The sequence below is a fragment of the Eptesicus fuscus genome, chromosome 8, assembly GCF_027574615.1.
Source record: "Eptesicus fuscus isolate TK198812 chromosome 8, DD_ASM_mEF_20220401, whole genome shotgun sequence".
NCBI lineage: Eukaryota > Metazoa > Chordata > Mammalia > Chiroptera > Vespertilionidae > Eptesicus > Eptesicus fuscus.
The window spans coordinates 95,130,505-95,152,220 of NC_072480.1; the positions used below are offsets into that span (position 1 = coordinate 95,130,505).

The 21,716-nt window shown below is 43.2% G+C and overlaps 1 protein-coding gene across 2 annotated transcripts in view; it reads left to right on the plus strand.

The window, feature by feature from the left end:
• Nucleotides 1-4,686: 4,686 nt before the first annotated feature.
• LOC114233228 (cytochrome P450 4V2-like) overlaps nt 4,687-21,716 on the plus strand; it is a 31,790-nt gene continuing 14,760 nt past the window's right edge. For both annotated transcript variants that reach the window (XM_054720112.1, XM_054720113.1), the window contains exons 1-7: nt 4,687-5,031; nt 10,782-10,894; nt 12,283-12,368; nt 13,132-13,322; nt 13,702-13,771; nt 15,851-15,977; nt 21,122-21,307. In XM_054720112.1, the coding sequence (XP_054576087.1) occupies nt 4,821-5,031; nt 10,782-10,894; nt 12,283-12,368; nt 13,132-13,322; nt 13,702-13,771; nt 15,851-15,977; nt 21,122-21,307 (984 nt within the window). In that variant the 5' untranslated portion in view covers nt 4,687-4,820. The remainder of the gene's footprint in view (nt 5,032-10,781; nt 10,895-12,282; nt 12,369-13,131; nt 13,323-13,701; nt 13,772-15,850; nt 15,978-21,121; nt 21,308-21,716) is intronic.

The window sequence follows — 21,716 nt, forward strand, 5'->3', positions numbered from 1 at the left end:
ACCCAGGGGTTTGAAGAACAGCAAAGAGGCCTTTGGGGCATAGAATGGAATAAGCAAGTGGGTGGATAACAGTAGATGATAGGAGTGGAGTGGATAAGATCCTTTTTGACCTTGGAAAGGGAAGGTTATCTGAAATAGGAAGCAACTGGACAGTTTTCAGGACAGAGTAATGCAATATGACCCGAGACAATGTGTCAGTCATATGACAGTGATGTAGCTCAAAGTCAGAGGACTTTGGATGTGTTTTGAAAGGTAAGTCAGTGGGATTTGCTGTGGAATTTGATGTGAAATGTAACTAAAGAATCAATATTGACTTCAAGGCTTTGGCTGGGACATGTTATGTTTGAGATGCCTATTGGAGGCCTAAGTGGAGATGTTGAGGTATTGGGGTATCTACACCTGGGGTTTAGAGAAAAGGTATAGACTGGAAGTATAATTCAGCAGAGAGATGGTATTTAGGTACTGAAGTGGATAGATAACCAAGAGAGTGAGTACAAAGATGCAGGGAAAGAGTTCTGACCCTCTTTAACATCTAGAGGTATAGGATGTGAAAAGAAAGCAGTGAAGCAGTCAGAAAAAATGACTGGTGAGGGAGAATAAAAATCAAGAGAATGTAGAATCCTTGAAGTCAAAAGGAGGGAAAAGTTTTTCAAAGAATAAAAATGGGCATATCACTACTGATATTACAGATGTTAGAATTTAACCAGTATACTATGACTAATTTGGTATGATAATTTAGATGAAATGTTTAAACTCCTTGAAGAATATTAGTTATCACCAGACAAAGAAGAAATAGGAAACCTGGAAAGGTTTATATCCATTATAGACTTAAATCTATAATCAAAATCCTTCTCTCAAAGAGAATTCCAAGTCCTGATGACTTCCAGGGTTAATTCTTCCAAATATTTAAGGAAAAAATAGCATCAATACCTCCCATATAAAAAATTTTTCAAGATAATAGGAAGTTATTTTATAAGGCTAGCATAACCTTTATACAAAAACTGATAAGGGTATTATAAAAAAAAAAGAGGCCAATCTCATCTCTGAACACAGATGATACACTCCTAAGCAAGAGAGTGGCAAATCAAATCAGGCAGGTATGAAATGGGTAATAAATGCCATCCAACTTAGATCTATGTAAGACATTCCAGTTTGGTCTACAATGTGAAAAATAATCAATGAACAGATGATGTCAAAGAAAACAAACATATGATATTCTCAATAAACAGAGACAAAGTCTTTGAAAAAATTTATTCATAATAAAATTTCCTAGTAATCTAGCAAGAGAAGGGAACAAATATTATTTGCTTATGGGTATTTAGTGAGATAAAAAAAATAAAAACCCTACAGCAAACTTCACACTTAAAAGTAAGATATTCAACTATACCCACTGAGACCACAAGCAATGTAAAAAATTTCTGCTAGTCACCAAAGTTATTCATCACTATACAGGATGTCCTAGCCAGCTTGATAGGGCCAGATTAAAATATAGAGGGTCTTAAAAATTGGGAAAAAAAGAAAAAAATCATTCTTCACAAAAAACATCATTGTGTAGGTAGAAAATCCAAAATAATCTATAGATATACTTAAAAATCAGTATGTGATTTTAGCAAGCTCATTAAATACAAGATCAACATAAAATGCATTTGCATTTCTACATACTAACAATATTTAGATAATAAAATGTAAAAGCTACTACTTTTGTAGCCTCAAAAACATCAAATAATAGAAATACATTTAATAAGATGATTATAGTAGTCAGGGATCGCCATAGAAACAGAATTAATAAGATATATATGTATATGTATGTCTATATAGGGTGTCCCAAAAAATGTATACACACACTTTCAATAATTGTAAAGGCAGAGTTTATTAAAATACATTTCATTTTCAAAATTGAGCTATCAACTGTTAAAAGTGTGTATACATTATTTTGAAATTCCCTGTATATATGACATCTGAAAGAACCATTGGTCACAAAATGGCTAATAAGTTGTAGTATAATCAAACAATGGAATAATGCACAGTTATGAAAAATACTACACACCACAATATAGAGTCACTTCACAGGAATAATGTTGAGTTTAAGCAGACAGATGCAAAAGAGTACATACAATATGATTTCATGTTCTATTGTATGACCTGGGGGGTAGTTACATAGAACTAATGATGCCGGTCCATAAAACTGTACTTTTTAAGTAAAGTGCACTTTATCTGAGCTTAGTGATTCAACAATTCATGACAGTGTCCTGTTATCCCGATAACTTGCTATGTATAAGCATGTGAATAATATAGTTTTATATTTAGCCAGCATTTATTTTTTTAATCTAAATTAAACACCTTTTCCATAGTAGGAATCATTCCAAGTGACAGACATTTTAAGGAAACCAAAGTGTTAACATTTACAAAGCTTTGCTTTGGTTTATAACTTATTCTGGCCCATGACTTTAACTTTCAAAGGCATGTATTTCAAGCTGGGGAGAGTAGCAAAGAACTTCCAAGGGGAAAGAAAGTTGTCCTTTAATATAGAAAGAATCTTCATGAGACAAAGTTAGGAGTCAACTTCTCCTCAGCCGGATGAGTGCCATGAAGCTGACATAGCGGTGACAAATGTAGGTAGACGGTCCTCACCTTGGCAATGCCGTGCTCCCTACACAGACATTCATTATGTTTCAGGGTGGACATTCGAAGGCGCAACACTGTGAACTTGGTTGCCAGGAGAGAAGGGTGTCGCCATGGGTTTCTCTCATGCCCGGCCATCTGACCAGTCCAGTCTGAAATTGTGGGCATTGGCTCCTTTCTGGTAACAAATAGGATGAGAACAAGGACTCAGGGAACAGAGGGACAAGGCTTTTGTTTTCTTGTCCCTTTTCAAAAAACCCTCGGTGCTCTCTTTCTCACCCACAAATTGCCTTCAAAATAAAGATACAATTTCTCAGCCTGGGAGTCAAGGTGCATTCAAGCTGGTCCATGCTACTTGGGAACATCGTCTTGTCCTGGTCACCCTGAGCCACCCTGTGCTCCAAGCAGGGGCCCCGCACACTTTCTTGAACCCATCACACCCTTCTCTGCTTTGGAGCACTTCCTGCTCATGTTTCTGCTGCCTGAAGCACTCTGCCCTCCCCCTTCTCCAATTCTTGAGGGGAGTGGTTACATATTCCCTGTTTTGTCCACAGAGATGAGCAGAGTCAGATACAGACAAATCCCATAGTTTCATAGCTGTGGTAGACTTTTAGAAAGAGGAGGTCTACTTAACGATATTAAAGAAAATATATTGTAAAGTCTTAAACAGATGAAATAATATCAAAGTGAATAACATAAAGAATGTAAGTTCTTCTCCGTGGACATCCCATAAGGTTGACCAGTGTTTTTCCTCCCAGACATTAGTTTAGCTGCAGAGAACTAAACTTTTTTCCTCCCCAAAGATGGCATTACATTATGTACTCTGTTCTGCAGCTTTAAGGCTTATCTTTCATTTACTATTTCCTGAACCTTTTTCCATGTCAGTGCAGATAGATGACTAAAAAAAAATCAGTTGGAGAAAAGCCTGAAGCATGCTTTTCTCTGCCCTGAAGAGGCCCTGCAGCCTGTACAGGAGCTGCAAGGAAAACGGAGGGGATTGAGCAAAGTAGGGATCCAGGGCGTTTCTCAACTTATGTCATCTGCCTGGGCGCCTTCCCTGTCACTATGGACCTGCTCCTAGGAGAGGACACTCCTAGCCCAGCGCCTTTGTAGGAAGGATCGCCTGCAGAAAAGAGAACCAGAGTCAGGATTGGGGTCCCGCTACCTGAAGAAGGAAATTCGTAGTCAGTGAACACAGCCATCGGGCAGGATTGGGGCACCCTTCTCACCATCATTCCCTTTTCCTTCCTCCCTTCCATAGGCGCAGTGGTTTGTCTTTGAGAGTTACTTCATAATGATTGTTCCTTTATCCAACCCCCGCTCTGCCAGCATCTCTTATCTTCCCTTCATCCTCTCCTACCCGCCCCATGTTCTCTTGGTCCCGAGGATAATTTGGAAACCATTGGGATCACAAAAATATTATTCAGCTCTCCCGTGACCTGATGACGAATTTCACCTACTCCCTCAGGTTGGAGTCCCAGGTCTGGATGACCCCGAAGATCAGCCAGGATGCAACCCACCTCTGCTCCCAGCCAGTCCCAGGAGAGCACAAGACACTCCTGGTTGCGCAAGGAAGCATCAGGAGGCTAGGCGCCCAGCCAGGGAAAAACTAACCCCCAAACCGAACTTCAAACCCGGTGCCCCTTTACTTCCATTCTAAAACATACCGCTCCCTCCTTAACGGAGATCAGCCCACCCCAGCCCCAGTGCGCCTCTCCATCCTGAAGTTGCCCTAAATTGCACCCCATTCTCCTCCCCACGCCACTCAAGTGCCTTCGTTTATCCTCAGCGCACTCTGCCTTCAGCATCGGCCTTCCGGGCTTTCGTTTCTGCTTGAACCAAACACAGAGGCCCCAGCGCGTTACGTAGGCGTTTGTCTGCACAACCACCACCCGGCGGGGCTTTCCTCCCAGCCTGGGAGGCCGCACCCAGTCCCCAGCGGGCAGGGCGGTCCCTGCGCGGGAAGTCCCGCTTCTGGGCGCCTGGGCTTGTGGTTGCAGGAGGAGGGAGAGGCGATTGGGCCTGGCGCCACCCCTCCCCCGCCCTCCCGGCCCGCCGCGCCCGCCCCCGGGAATTGCGGGACTCCTCCCAGGGCCCCGCACTTGAACTGCAGGGGCTGGTTCTGGTCCTGGCCCTAAGCTCCCGGCCCCAAGGTTCTGGGTCTCAGTCCCGGCGCCGAGCCGACCTCTGGCGCGACGATGACCGTCTGGCTGGTGCACATCGGGCAGAAGCTGCTGCTCTGGGGCGTGCTCAGCGCCATCTCCCTGGCGGGCGCCACCCTCATCCTGAGCTTCCTGCAGATGATGGCGAGCTATGCGCATAACTGGCTGCAAATGAGGCCCATCCCCACCATTCCCTACGCCTACCCCTTTGTGGGACACATACTGATCCTGGAGCGACGAGGGAAAGGTAAGGGACTGCGCGTCCAGGCCACCCCATCCCCGCCACGGGCTGTTGGGCCCCTCGCAGGGAGCCCAGGCTGAGCACCACCCGCTTACCCTCCTGGAGCACCGGACTGGAGATGCAGGCTGCTGGGTGAGGGGCGCCTCTACCACCCCCTGGATCAGGGTCATTCAGAACAGCTCCCCAGTTCTCTCCAGTTTTCATTACATATAAGTGCAGTGTTTCTAAACTCTTGCCCTTCTGCCTTTTCTCTTCTCATTTCCCACTCCCTGGCTGCTGCTATCTTAAACCACCGCCTATAGCCCTAGCCTGATTGGCTCAGTGGATAGAGCTTTGGCCTGCAGACTGAAGGGTCAAGGGCATGTGCCTGGGTTTCGGTCCCCATTCCCAGTGGGGGTCGTGCAGGAGGCAGCTGATCAATGATTCTCTCTCATCATTGATGTTTCTATCTCTCTCTCTCTCCCTTCCTCTCTGAAATCAATAAAAATATATTTAATAAGAACAACAACAACAACAACAAAAACACCGCTTGTTTTTTCTTCTGTCTTTACTGTTAAAGTCCTAAAGGCAGACACAACTTGTAAGTTAATCTCTCTCTCTCTCTCTCTCTCTCTCTCTCTCTCTCTCTCTCTCTCTCTCTTTCTCTCTCTGCAAAATAAGGGACAAGAAATGCACTTGAGACCAGAGCCTCTCTCTCCAGAAATCACAAGACTTGACCACAACTTTCATTCCTCCTTGGCCCTTCTAAGGAGGTTACATAACAACAATGAATTATGATGCTTTTCATCAAGGCCTGCCCCAAAAGTCATGCAGCAAGTTTAATGCTGTCATTTCAACTTCACAGGAATACATGAGGCCTCATGGGAGAGTGTTGCCAAAATATAGAAAATGTTTCTGGCTGAAGGAATCCAAGTAAACTGTTAACCAACCAAACATCAATGCGACTGATGTTGCAAGTGATGCAGCAAATTTTGATATATGAAAACTACATTTGTAAAAATCATCATGGCGCACACTAAAGGCAGAGCTAATTTTCCCTTCTACCCAAAGGCTTTATAATATTAAAAAATAATGGTGTAGAAATATAGACCCCCCCCCCCCCCAACAGGAAACAATATACTTAAGAAATCTCATCATAGTCTTTTGGGGGAATTTTTCTAAGAATTGAAATCTCTGGTGAATAAGATCCATTTCAAAACAAACTGTGAGTTACTGGATTATTTAAAGTAATTCTCCTTATAGTTACTTCCGGAGAGGAGAGAGTGATAACACATTATCTTTCTCAAGGGGACTTTTTAATGCTTCAACAACTACAGGATCTGGGCAGGAGACCAACCTTTCTGCTTGTAACCAAATTGCTTGACTTTTCAAGTTGTTTAAAACTCTTTAAGTTAGCGTGTGTTACCCTTTACTTGTAAACGTCACTATATTACAGTTACTCTGAGGATTTAATTTAATGCATGCATTTTCTAGACCCTTGTCCAGAACTTGGTTTGAGTCAATTTTTCATTGTCAATCATGCACTTATTTGAGGCCCTCCTTTGTGCCCAGCATTGAACTTAGCAAAATTGGGCAGAGCACAACATTTAAAGGTGTACACCCCATCCTCATTACCCTGTGTCTTATACAGGAGGCTGTGCCTTTCATTGTGTGGCTACCCTCCGCATTCTGGCCTCAGAAGTCTCACCTGGAGAATTGCAACTGACTCCCAACTGGGCTGTTGAACTCTGTCTTTTGCTTTTCCAGTCCTTTTTGTCAACACCTGTCTTCCCCAGCTGCTCCCTGCTATGGGGCCCACCGGAGGCCTTCAAACCACGGATTTTGATTTCCCTGTCTCCTCTGTCAGACCAGACCAAGGCAGTGGTTATGGCCATGCTACATATGTTTTGACACTGTTGATGTGACCTAGCTCCTTTCACAGCAGTTTAAGCCAATGGTTTGACTAGAAGGCATTTTGAGTCGGCGTGATGTAATGGGGAAGATGGCACATTGTGTGTGTGGGTGCCTCGGGTACAAAGCCAGGCCTGCATTTACCAGCGCTGTGATATTGTGCAACTACTCAGCTGAGCACAACTTCCGCACTTGTTCACTAACTTCTGTAATAGTGTTTCTCGTCTGACTGTGGTGAGGCATAAAAGACATAAGGCATCGAAAACCCTAACTGCCCTCCCCTGCTGGCCTGGTCCCCCACCAACTACCCTCCCCTGCTGACCCAGTCACCCCTAACTGCCCTCCCCTGCCAGCCTCATCGCCCCTAACTGCCATCCCCTGCAGGCCTGGGTCCCCCAAACTGCCCTCCCCTGCAGGCTTTGTCCCCTCAACTGTCCTCCCCTGCTGACTCAGTCACCCCAACTGCCCTCCCCTGCCAGCCTCATTGCCCCTAACTGCTCACCCCTGCTGGTCTCGTCCTCCCCCCCCAACTTCCTTCCCCTGCAGGCCTGGTCCCCCCCAACTGCCCTCCCCTACCGGATTGTCCCCCCAAATTGCTCTCCCCTGCATGCCTGGGTCCCCCCCAACTGCCCTTTCCTGCAGGCCCGGTCACCCCCAACTTCCCTCCTCTGCAGGCCCGGTCACGCCTAACTGCCCTGCCCTTCAGGCTTGATCACCCCCACCTGCCCTCCCTTGCAGGCCTGGTCCCCCCCAACTGCCCTCCCCTGCTGGCCATTTTGTGGCGGCCATCTTGTGTCCACATGGGGGAAGCCATCTTTGACCACATGGAGGCAGCCATCTTGTGTGTTGAATTGACAGTCAATTTGCATATTACTCTTTTATTAGATAGGATGCCATTCTTCCACATTTTTGTCACATTCCCAAGCCCAATTTTTTCCTATATCCAAGGAAATGTAGACATAGCTTATTATTTATATTCTAGAGACCAAATGTATGAAATACGTGCATGGGTAGGGTCCCTAGTGGCTGCCAGACGCCAGCCAGGGCTTCCTTCTTTCTTCACCACCCTCTGGTGGTCAGCACATGTTATAGCAAACGATGGAACTCCTAGTTGGTCGAACTCCCAAGGGACACTTTGCATATTAGGCATATATATATATATATACACATACATATATATATACATATATATATATATATATACACACACACATATACATATATATATATATACATATATATATATATATACATATATATATATATATATATATATATATATAGTGAATGTGTTTCTCTTCTACTAACAAAATGTTTTAAAATATTGCTACATTACTTTTTATTCTTCTGCTTCAGAATAATACAACTCCCCTTCATTATATCTTTTGTTTATTCAAATAATATTAAAACTACAGGAAAGGTGTAAAAATAATATAGAGTTTGCATATGCTATATACCCAGCAAGCCTCCTCTGATGGTGTTATTTTACACAATTAGTATCATTATCAAAACTAGAAAATTATTATTTGTCCCATGTTCTTTACAATACTACAACCCTTATTTGAATTTTACAACACTTCCTAGTGTTCTTTTTCTGTTCTCAATTCAAAATCTCACCTGGCATGTAGTAGTTGTGCTTCCTTGTGTTATGCTCTTCAATATTAATCTTTTCTAACCTGTGATTATTTATCAGTCTTTCCATACACATCAAGACCTTGCACATTTTCTGAGACAGGTATTGTGTAGAATCACTCTCAGTTTGGATTTGCCTATAGCTTTTTTAGAGTTTCATTGAGGTTATGCATTTTTGGCAAGAACACCGTATGTGATGTTGAAAGCTTTCTCTCTAAGATGAGGAAGACAAGGATGCTCACTCTCACCATTTTATTCAACATAGTATTATAGGTCCCAGTCAGAACATTTAGGCAAGAAAAAGAATGCAGATGGCATGATTGTTCATATAGGAAACCCTAGATATTCCACCCCGCCCCCCAAAAGTTAGAATTAATAACTAAATTTAGTAAAGTCGCAGGATCTAGATTCAATATAAAAAATTCACTTGGATTTCTTTATGCTAACAATGGACTATCAGGAAGAGAAATTAAGGAAACAGTCCCATTTACAATTCAATCAAAACAATAAAACACCTAGGAATAAATTTAATGAAGGAGGTGAAAGTCTTGTACACTGAATACTGTAAGATATTGACTAGAGAAGTGATACAAACTAATTCTATCATTACTTATTCTGTTGCACAAGTTGTTCCAGTTTGGAGTATTAGGAGCTTTTCATGTTGGCTGCTTGATGTTTCAACATGGCCCCATCATTTTTTGAGCACTTCCTTATTTTCTGGCACCATAATATATTCCACCCTTCTGGTATTTTTCTCTGCCTCAGCCCTAAAATCAATGACTTCTCCAAGGAGAATTGGTTTATTTTATTGTAGGACAGTATTTAGAAAAACTGAGATCTGGTGCTTGTACTAGAAATGGGAGCCAATGTGGGAAGTTATATTACCATAAATCTGTTATAGAATATCAGAGAAGACTTCACAGCAAAATCACATTTAAGATGACACTTGAAGAATAAGTAAGTGTTATTAGAAATAAAGCAGTAGGAATAAGAGTTTCCTACAAAGAGAAGAGGTCCTGTAGAGGCCCTGAGACATTTGAGAAGTTGAAGGATTAGTAAAACAGACGAGTTTATGAAAATTTTTTTTTTCTTGAGGTAACATTGGTTAATAACATTATCTGCATTTAATAGTATAATTTGATGTCTGTATACTCTTGGTTGCTCACAACCAAAAGTCTAGTTTCCATCTATTACCATTTGTTTAATCCCATTTACCTACTTTTCCCTCTCTCCACTCTTCTTCTCCTCTGAAACCACTATTCTGTTGTCTGTATCCTTGAATTTGTTTTTATTTTGTTATATTTGTTCATTTGTTACTTTTTTGTTTTATATTTTACATATGAGTTAAATCAGACTGTTTTTGTCCTTGTCTGTCTGACTTATTTCACTTAGCATAATACCTTTAAGATCTATTCATGTTATCACAAATGACAATATTTTATCTTTAAAAAAATATATGTTCTTTATTGATTTTGGAGTGGAAAGGCAGGGGAGAGAGAGAGAGAAACATCAGTGATGAGAGAGAATCATCGATTGGCTGCCTTCTGTGTGCCCCACACTGGGGGTCAAGCCTGCAACTTGGGCATGTGTCCTCATGGGGTCAATGCTCAACCACCAAGCCATGCCACCTGGGCCATTATTATCACATCTTCTTTATCCATTCATCCATTGATGGACACCTAAGGTTGCTTCCATATGCTGGCTATTGTAAGTAATGCTGAAGTTAACATTGGGGTGCATATATCTTTTTGAATTAGTGTTTTCATGTTCTTCAGATAAATACCTAGAAGAGGAATTGCTGGATCATATAGGAGCTCTAATCTCAGTTTGTTGAGGAACTTCAATACTGTTTTAGAGAGGGTGAAAGGGAAGCATCTATCTACCAGGGCTGGAGAGGTGGGACAGGTTTCCCTTTCTATAGAAGCGTAGCCTGAAGCAGGTCAGGAGAAACTGAACAACCTCAGTGTTCTTGGGGAAGGCATGTCATAAGGTCACCACAAACATCCACAGTGCTTGGCATTTCTCAGTTAACCAGGTTGTTGCACATATATCATTCATAATTAAATTAGCCTCATAATTCATTCATTAATAATTTAGTAAGGACAACTGTGTGGTTTAGCTTCAATATGTGAAAGATCTGGGAGATACTGAGTGAGTTTCCGAAAGTAAAACGAGTAAAAAACCCAAAAATGACACAATAAGGAACTTATTTAAAATTAAATATTTTCTCCTAGAGTTTTTCCAGCAGCTGATTCATTACACTGAAGAAAACAGACATAAGCCAATGATAAAACTCTGGCTTGGCACAGTACCAGTAATAGCCATGTATAAGGCTGAAACTATAGAGGTGAGTTGATGGTAACTATGATCAATGTTTCACTGTATATTTAGTGGTATGAGAATCTCATCAGAATAAACAGCAAATATATGTCCTTATATTTAATTGAATTCAATACAATGAGGTTTCCATGAAATATCTAAGGTTGTGAAGGTGCCATTTAATGCTTTCCAGATATAGTCTGAGTTCTGGGAAGAGTAGCAGCTTCTACATGTCTATACACATTTGGTATTAAGAAATATATTTGTCCTCCTTTTTTGGAAAGTCTTCAGTTGAACAGAACCATAAATAGATTATTCTACAAGGTGAGCTATATCATCTGCCAGGCACTATTTTAAGATTTAAAAAATATAAGAATAATAAAATATAAGTGTTTACCTTACGATGCTCAGAGTATCCTTTATACTTTTATTATTTCAAGTTAATTTTTTAAAAGAGAACACTAATCTGATATTGATCAGGAAGATGTTGTTAATTCATGCTATTGAAATTACTCTTAAAAAATTGTTTACCTTTCTTTTACTTATTATCATGACATTGGGGGTATTATCTGATAGTTTGATGACAAAGGATTTGGTACAGGAAGTAAAAATGGGATAAACAGACCTCTCTTCTTTGGAGTAAAATTAACAGCAGAATTTCCTAGGGTTGTTGGGCTTGGATACATCTTTCTTACTCATTGTGTAAAACTATTAGTGTCTCTGGTACCACACTGCAGAATCTACTGGCCCAGAGGAGACAGCGAGAGGGCCACATGTGGGGTTTCAGCCATTGCTGGCCTAGTATAGTGGCCTTAGTACATGTGGATAGAGATCTGTCCAAAGCAGGGAACTGCAGCAAGAAGCCTGAGAAGCATTTTGTGCATATGCTCATCCCTTCTGCTTTACTTTGGCTCCAGGCAACCTAATTATACCCATGGTTCCCAGTGTTACTTACACCCTGGAGACATTCAAATGTGTTCCTAGTATAAGCCTTAATCCTGAGCTGCATACCTGCTTTCAGACTATGGCAACTTGAATGTCTCCAAATCAACATACCTGATCATGAACTTGTGATTTCCATCTCCCTAAATGTGGTCATCCTTTGATTCACCCACCTTCTCGTCCCTCACTCCTACCCTCAATAAACAACTCCACTTGGCTCCTAATTCAGGGCAGGAGTCAGGGAATTCTCCTGGACATTTTCCTTTCAGCCAACTCCAGCTAGTCTCCAAGACTGAGTGACAGTTGTATGCTGCAAACTCTAATTGCATTTCTTTGAGTCAGTAATGAAAACGAACCACCAAGAAGTAATTGTTATGAAATGTTACTTTAGAAAGTAGTTGTGTTCTAGCCCAGTTTTCTTATAATTAAGGTGGCTTTCATATCTCTGTCTCTCATTATTCTTTTCTCTCTAAGGTAATTTTAACTAGCTCAAAGCAAATTGACAAGTCTTATCTGTACACCTTCCTACAACCATGGCTTGGCCTAGGACTTCTTACAAGGTAAGTCAGTGTAAATCGGTAAAGCTGTCTTGTGCGTAACTTATGTCAGGCATTGACATGAGGTAGTTTTCCTATAGCAAGAATGTGCTGTCGGGTAGTAGGGAGAAGCTGAAAAGGTTGGGTGATAATGGGCCTCTGAGAGATAGGAACCCAGGGTGTAGTGTAATCTCCAGCCATGGCATTCAATAATGATGATCACCTGTGTTCCAAGGAGGGTAAGAAAGTGCCAATGTATAAAGGGTGTACGGCACAGGGGAGTTTTGTGCAGGGAAATCTTGAAAATTCAATGAAAAAGGCAGTCATCCTCAGAGAAGTAAGTGGAGCACAGTAACTTCAATCCTTGAGCTGCCATCCAACAACAGGACCCCATGAACTGAGAAAGAGAAAGCAGGACTTCGGTGGGGACTTTGGAGACTTCAACGATATTAGAGAACAAAGTAGACTCATGGAGCTCCTTGATCTTCAGAGGGTTAAGGTTGGAAAAAAGGGGGAAATTTCTAAGTTTTGGAAACTCAGAACTTAGAAATCTAGAAAACTTCTTAAAATTTTCAATTTTGATGAGTGCTCTTTTAAATATTAGTAATATAGAAGGATATCTAAAATATGCCCATTTTGTAACTACATATGAATCTCTCCTTGTCATTCTGACCAAAACATTTAGGAATCTGTAGATTAGGAAGAATTTTTTGTCTTAACTATGCCTTATTTATTAGTTTTGGATGTTGCTTTTCTCTTCTTTTGTAACCATGTCTTGCATTTCTAGTACTGGAAACAAATGGCGCTCTAGGAGAAAACTGTTAACACCCACTTTCCATTTTACCATTCTGGAAGAGTTCTTAGATGTCATGAATGAACAAGCCAACATATTGGTTAATAAGCTTGAAAAACATGTTGACGGAGAAAAATTTAACTGCTTTTTTTACATCACTCTTTGTGCCTTAGATATCATCTGTGGTAAGTCTCATTGATTTGTTTCTAGAGCTATGGTGTAAACAGAAAATGGCCCAAATAGAAAATAACACTTCACTGGGAAGCAAATGAAGAGGTTAGAAAGGATATTGGCTTCTTTGGGGTGGTGCTTCCACTAAATTAGACTCCTGAGACGCAGTGCTCACTGCTAGGGCTTCGAGCAGAGCCAACCTGCCAGGAAGGTCAGAGGGAAGGAGGAACAGGAACAGGGAGTAGGAGAAACAAAAGGTGCAAGAGTGAAAGGGGAAAGGAACAATTCTAAAACATATAAGAGTTTATGTCTTTTTTCAAGTGTTTGCCACTGGAAATTAAACACAAGGCATGTGCATGAATTGAATGGTTGCTTCTCACCCATATTTTTCAGAAACAGCTATGGGCAAGAATATTGATGCTCAGACTAATGATGATTCTGAGTATGTCCGTGCAGTTTATAGGTAAATGGAGCCCTTCTAATTATTTTTAAAATTGCTATTGATTCAAGCTTTAAACAATATCACTAATAATTTTTTGTCTGTGTTGTATCTTTTTCATTGTTTCACAATAAAATATTGCATTAAAAATCAGCCTAATCATTGAAACATGTATTTTAACAGTAGAGAATTTATTGTATAAACTAGATGCACGGTGCATGAAATTCATGCAGGGGAGGGGGGTCTGTTAGCCCAGCCTGCACTTCTCCAATCTGGGACCCCTTGGGGTATGTCTGACTGCCGGTTTAGGCTCGATTTTGCAGGGACCCCTGGCTCCTAACTGCTCACCTGCCTGCCTGCCTTATTGCCCCTAACCACACTAGGTGGCTTTCTGATATCCCCTAACCAGTCTGCCTGCCTGCCTGCCTGATCCCCCTAATGGCATCTGCCTGCCTGTCTGATCATCCCTGACCACCTCTGCCTGACTGCCTCATGCCCCTAACTGCTCCCCTGCCAACCTGATCACCCCTAACTGCTCTCCCGTGCTGGCCTGATTGCCCCTAACCACCTCTGCCTGCTGGCCTGATTTGCCCCTAACCCCTCTCTCCTGCCAGCCTGGTCACCCCTAACCATTCTCCCCTGCTGGCCTGATTGCCCCTAACCACTCTCCCCTGCTGGCCTGATTGCACCTAACCCCTCTTCCCTGCTGGCCTGATCAAGCCTAGCCACTCTCCCCTGCTGGCCTGATCACCCCTAACTGTTCTCCCCTGCCAGCCTGATTGCCTCTAACCGCTCTCCCCTGATGACCTGATCGCCCCTAACCCCTGTCCCCTGCTGGCCTGATCACCCCTAACCGCCTCTGCCTTGGCTGCGCCACCATGGCTTTGTCTGGAAGGACATCCAGAAGGATGTCCAGAAAGATGTACAGAAGATGTCTGGCATATCCAGTCTAATTAGCATATTACCCTTTTATTAGTATAGATTATGACACACCCAGGGTATGTTATAATTTTAAGTGATTATTTTACAATAGATTGAGAGATTACATTTTATGCTTTCTGATAAAATAAAGATAAAAATATTTTTAGCATAATAACCACTAGGTATAAATAATTATTCATTAAAAAACTTGTAGATATTATTCCAGAATGTTAGCTGTGATTATTGTTTTGTGTTGTGTGCTTCTCTTCCTTGTTTGTGTTATTATTAATTCTCTCTTCCCATATTTTCTGCACTGAGTGTGTATTATTTTTTTAATTGAAATAGTCATATTTACTTTGAAAAATTGCTGATATTATTCAACTATTAAAAGGCAGGGTCAAGGTTTGATTTGAGGAATTCTGTCTTTAAGTCCACTGCCCATTTCATTTTAACACATATTAACATATATAATCTGCCAGTCATTACACAAGATACTGACTAGTTTTATAGTGGTCCACAGAACAGAATAAGAGGGAGACAAGCATCGAAACAAATAAGTATAAGCTTATAAACTATAATAATTGCTTAAAAAGAAAAAATAAGGTTGATATTTGAAAAGAAACCAGCAATAAAGTCCACAGATTGAGTGACCAGAAAAGGCCACTCTGCAGAATTGGCCTGGAAGCTGCTCTCAAAGGAGGAGATCATGTCTAGGTCTTCCTGCTCCATCACTGGAAATGTTGAGGGAGGGACTCGGGACAGGGATGTGACAGAGGGGCACTTTACTGCAGAAGAGGACAGCCAGAGGCGTGATCAAGCAAATGTGTGGACATTAAACAGGCAGATTTCATCCCACCCTGTGGTATAAGAGCTACAGGCAGCTCAGGGAGGTCCAGAACTCTTCCAGGAGAAACAGAAGGAGAGATCAGATGGCCATCTAGTAAGGATGTTTTGTAATGGATTCTTCATTCCTCTAAAGGACCCATTTAATTCTTAAGCTTCCTTGGATGTGTAATAACCCATGCCTTCATTGTTGAGCATTGAGCATAGAGCTCTTAGAAGCCGCTAAGACGAATTATCATGGTTGCCACATATTACCCTCATTGAGACCAGGCACCAAATAGGTACTCAAGCAATGCCCATTTTGATATATCAGCTGATACATTTGCACCCTGTTTATAGGATGAGTGATTTGCTACATCAAAGAATGAAGACGATTTGGTTCTGGCATGACGTTTTCTACCTTTTGTTTAAAGAAGGAAGGGACCACAAAAGGAACCTAAAGATCGTACATAATTTTACCAACAATGTAAGTCCTCATTTTATTTTATTGTGGTCAAACATACATAACATAAAATCCTAATATATAAAAACCCTAGGTTGTAACAACCAGTAACAACGGGAGGCTGACCAACCAGAAGTCAGTGCTGGCCCTGCCCCCAAGCAAGCAGTAAGGGGCAATCAGGCAAGCAGACAGAGGGGTGATCAGGTAGGCAGACCAGCAGTTAGGGGTGATCAGGTAGGCAGACCAGTGGTTAGGGGTGATCAGGTAGGCAGCCCAGCAGTTAGGGGTGATCAGGTAGGCAGACCAGTGGTTAGGAGTGATCAGGTAGGCAAGCAAGCAGTTAGGGGTGATCAGGTAGGCAGACCAGCAGTTAGGGGTGATCAGGTAGGCAGACCAGTGGTTAGGGGTGATCAGGTAGGCAGCCCAGCAGTTAGGGGTGATCAGGTAGGCAGACCAGTGGTTAGGAGTGATCAGGTAGGCAGGCAAGTGGTTATGGGAGATCAGAAAGGCTGACGGCCTCTCGCCAGGCTGACCCCACCCCCAAGAAAGTGTTAGGGGCAATCAGGCAGGCATCCAGAGTAGTTAGGGGTGATCAGGTAGGCAGATCAGTGGTTAGGATTTATCAGGTAGGTAGGCGAGCAGTTAGGGGTGATTAGGTAGGCAGATGGCCCATCCCAGGGCTGGCCCTGCTCCCCAGCAGAGAAAGAGGGAGACCCAGGCCAGCCAAGCCATTGAACCCTAGCCTGTCACCTGCAGAGGGAGGTGGCAGGGAGGGGGAGGGCAGCGCTGCATAGATGGCAAACAGTGGCAGCGGCGTGGGTGGGGCCAGCTGCCTGCAGCTGGGGGAAGGAAAGCCCCGATAAGCCCTGATCTCGGGGATCTAAAACTAGGGAGGAAGCTAGTCATGTTTATGGAAAGGCAAACTTTAATTGAAAACATGCATTATAATTTAAATGTCCTGATTAAAGTGCCAAAGTAATTATATTTATCCTTTGCTGTAAATTTTAGTTTTAAATATGATGGCATTGCTTCCTGACAGTGAGGTACTGCCTCCACCAACAGATCAAGTGGTAGAGTCCCTAGATGTTAGATGAATGAGGTGTGGGAGTGAGCTGCCCTCAGTGGAGTATAGCATAATTGCCTGGCAAGAGGTGAACGGTGAACAGTTTGTATTTTTAGGTACAATTACACTTGTCTTCAAATTTCATGCATTAATATCAGTATCAATAATGAATGAATTCCAAATTGGATGGATAATATCAAAAATTGCATACTGAGTGCCAGGCACCAGGGGTTCCACCAAGAATCAAAGAGAGGACATGGTGCTTGTCTTAATGGAACTTGGGATCTGTTCATTCAAAGCAGAAGCAGGTTTGGACGATTGCCTGAAAGGAGGAGAAAGTTGAAATGTGTAACCAAATTAAGCTCAGGGGCTTTTATTCATTTACTCATTCAACACATACCTGATGGACATTTCTAAAAGGCCAAGCAGTGTTCTAAAGGTTGGAAATATATGAATGAATAAAGACAAATTTGCTGCTACATTGAAGTTGGAGGAGAAAGTCACTAAATAACAAATACAATGCCAGGTGGGAAGTGAAATGGAAAAGAGGTAAAGCAGGCTGAGGAAGAGAGTGAGTGCCAGGGACTAGGGTAGCAGTGACCCTGACAGTGTGACTATGGGCAGTGGAGATCTAAAACTAGGGAGGAAGCTAGTCATGCTGACTTCCTAGGCAAGAGCATTCTAGGCAAAAGGAGCAGCAAGCATACAGGGTGATTCTTTACTCCAATACAAAATATAATTAGAATGATCTATAATTTGTCTATTATATAATAACTAGAGGCCTGGTGCATGAAAATTTATGCACTGGAGGGGGTCCCTCAGCCCAGCCTGCCCCCTCTCACAGTCCTGGAGCCCTCAGGGGTGAGAGGCAACTCAATGATCAGGGGAAGGTGAGGCCCCCTCACACCTCTGCTGCTGCCACTGCTGGCAGTGCAAGCCTTGGCTAGCCCTGGTTACCTGAGCCTCAGGAGGCCCTGGGCGGCTGGGCAGCTGACATCCTAGGCTTGCTTGTGCCTTGGGCATCAGCTGGGCATCCTTCATCCAAGGCTTGCCTGGGCCTTGGGCTGACCCTGGGCTGCTGGGGGGCTGAGGGTCGGTCTGGCCACACCGTGTGCCTGCCATCCCCCCGGCTGGGCTGAAAGGACTGTGGAACTCTGGTGGGGCTGAGGGCCTGGGTACTGCCATCTTGTGGTTATGGGCGCCACCATCTTTGTGATGTGTGATGGTCAATTTGCATATTTCCTTTTTATTAGATAGTACTAGAGGCCTGGTGCACAAAATTCGTTCATGGGTGGGGCGTTCCTCAGCCCAGCCTGCACCCTCTCCAATCAGGGTCATCCCTCTAGCAATCCAGGACTGCTGGCTTTTAACTGCTCACCTTCCTGCCTGCCTGATCGCCCTTAAACCCTCTGCCTGCCTGCTTGATCATCCCTAACCACCTCTGCCTTCCGGCCTGATGCCCCTAACTGCTCCGCTGCCTGCCTGATCGCCCCTAACCGCCTCTGCCTGCCTGCCTGATTGCCTCTAACCGCCTCTGCCTACCTGCTTGATTACCCTAACCTCTCTGCCTGCCTGCCTGATCACCCCTAACCACTCTGCCTTCCTGCATGATCGCCCCTAACCACCTCTGCCTTGGCCCCCACTACCATGGCTTTGTCTGTAAGGACGTCAGAAGACACCTGGTCTATCCGGTCTAATTAGGATATTACCCTTTTATTAGTATGGAGGATTAGTCAGCTCAGACAGCCATAACAAAATATCATAAATTTGTGTTGCTTAAACAACAAAAATGTATTTTTCTCACAGTTCTGGAGGCTGGAATTTGGGGTGAGGGTACCAGCATAGCATCGTCCCATATACCAGAAAGTGGTGGATTGATTGCCAGTCAGGGCACATGCCCAGGTTGCAGATTCAATACACAGTTCAGTGAGTGCAGAAAACAATGGAACAATGTTTCTCTCTCTCTTCTTCTCTCTGAGATCAATTATAATGAATGATAAACAATGTTCTATAAGATGATTTTAACAGGAAAGACATTAGTGATCTATGAAGTGAAAAACTCGTTATAACACATATATACAGCATGACACCATTAAAAAAATATTTATTGATTTCAGAGAAAGGGAGAAGGATAAATAGATAGAAACATGAATGATGAGAATCATTGATCAGCTGCCTCCTGCATGCCCCTACTGATGATCAAGCCTGAAAATTGACCGGGAATCATATCATTACCTCCTGCTTCATAGATTGATGCTCAATCACTGAGCCCCACCAGCCGGGCCCCATTTTCATCAATACCAGGCACATGAGGTACATTGGAAAGATCTCACTCCTAGATAAAAGCCTGAAATTGCCCAAACTCCTTTGCAGCTAGGTTTCAGGATATGAATTCGTTTCTGCCGATTGGATGCACTTGCACAATATTTTGAAGGCAGAAGTGGGGCAGAGGCATCTTCCCGCAGTTTGGGCTCTTTGCTGCTGGTGATCATGTTTGCAGAGATGTGGAGGTTTTCTGCAGCGGAATCCAGGCTGTGCACAGGCAGTTGTGGCAGAGGCAGTGCCCAGTGACCTGTTTTGCGGGAGCTGGAGGACACTTGCGGAAACAGCAGTTTCCTGATCCCTAGGTCGCAGCTGTGCCAGAGTGTCCTAGAATTCAGTTGTGGTTGAGGGGGCAGCTCCTCCCACTGGGCAGAAAGTCTTTCCTGGGAGCCCAGCCTAATGTGCACTCCTCCAGCTTTCCAGTGATTTCTCAAGCACCAATTCCCTGTGCTAAATTCTTTCCTGCCTAAAATACCAAAGATCGAAAAACATTTTGGATCCTCTACTTTCAACGAGAACAATGCTGCACAGGGTCAGGTCTGAGAAGTGGGTGAGGTGTTGCAGAATGCTCCCTTCTCTGAGTCTCAGCTTTCTCTTCTGTAGAAAGGAGACCAAAGACTATCTGTTCATAGTTACTGAAGACCGTGGCAGCTGTGTTTCCCGAAGAAGGCCTAAACATTTCCCATCCCTCCTGTGGCCTTGCCACTTTCTGCCATGTCCCCTCCCTTGAAATGGGGCTGACCTCTGAATTTCAAGGCCAAGGCCAAAAGGGCGTGGGGCTGCAGCCCTGCCCACTCTGCCAGGGTTTCCAGCTCTGGCCCCACCCACACCGTTCCACAGGGCCTTGCCCTCCTGGCTTGCTTCCTCTCCTGTCTGCGACCCAGCGCCTCACTGCACATCATGGCGCACCTGCTGGTGTTGCTGGGCCCAGGGGGTGGGGTAAGAGCCCAGGTTGGGCCTCACACCTCCTGGTTCCTGTGTGCTGCTGCCCCCCTGTGCCCTGCGGCCCCTAATCCTGCCGCTGTTCCAAATGGGGCCAGACACCTAGGTGCTGTGTGTGAACCACAGGGACTACTGTGGGCATCAGGAAATTCTCCCCACCCCATCCCATCCCCGACTCCATTGCCCTGATCCTGGGTCTACTTCTGCCAATGGAGAGCTTTGCCACGCAGCTGCCCGAGACTGAGACAGAGCAATTCCAAGGTCCCGGGACCCCAAATTTCTGCCAGCCAAGGCAGTGGCTAGCTGGCCCCACACTGATTGGGCGTTGGGGGCAATCTGGCCCAGATCACGTCGGATCACTGGCCGCAGTGGGATTCATAGCAACCGGACCTGAGGTCATTATAGTTGTGATGGCCTTACAGTCTCTGGCTTTTTATAGATAGATAGATAGATAGATAGATAGATAGATAGATAGATAGATAGATAGTGTTCTCTCCACCACCCAACTTTTTCTCATGAGCTCTTCCAACTCTCTGGGGCCCTATTCAGGAGATGACTACTCTATTCCCATGTTGGAAAGGCTGCAAAAATAGTCCTTGGAAACAATGTATTTGTCTGACATTAAATTTGTTTTTAAAAATCTTATCAAATAAATCCCTAAAAATGGTCACAGAAAGCTTTACTATATTTTCACAAAAACCCAAGTTCCTGTTGAGTGAGACAGAACAGGAAAGGCTTAGCCAAAAGTCAGTTAAAGAAGCTGGTATATTTTCACAGGAAAATGGACTATTAGGCAATATCAAATTCCACACAAAAGCATGTGATCATTTAAATCATACAGGTCATCAATGAACGGGCCAATGAAATAAAGAGAGAAGAAGAACGTAAAAGTGATGACAAGGGCACGACCCTCTCCAACAGAAAACGCAAGGCTTTTCTCGACCTGCTTTTAAATGTGATGGATGATGAAGGGAACAAGCTAAGCCATGAGGCTATTCGAGAAGAAGTGGACACTTTCATGTTTGAGGTATTTTGCGTTGTCATGTTAGTCTCAGGTATCCTCATTAAACAAATTAAAGTTCCTGTTACATAATAAGAAATTTTTTTTTTTTTTTTTAAATCTTGGGAGTTAAAAATGCTAAGGATGAAGAAATAGCCAGCACTAATACTTTGAGTTGTGTAAGCATTTAATAGTCAAATTAGAAATAGCAAGAATTATTTGTAGCCACCTTTTAAAATATGTTGGGGTCTTTGGTATAAGGGATGATCTGTTCTCAGTTTACCAGTATTTTTAACTTAAAAAAATAATTTATAGGAATTCTTTAAAAAAGTCTTTAGCATTTTTTAAAAGTCTGATCATATTTTGAAGTAGCTTGTTATAAAGGATGAAGAGTCATTATATTGTAGTTAGAAATTCCAAAGTTTAAGACCCTAAT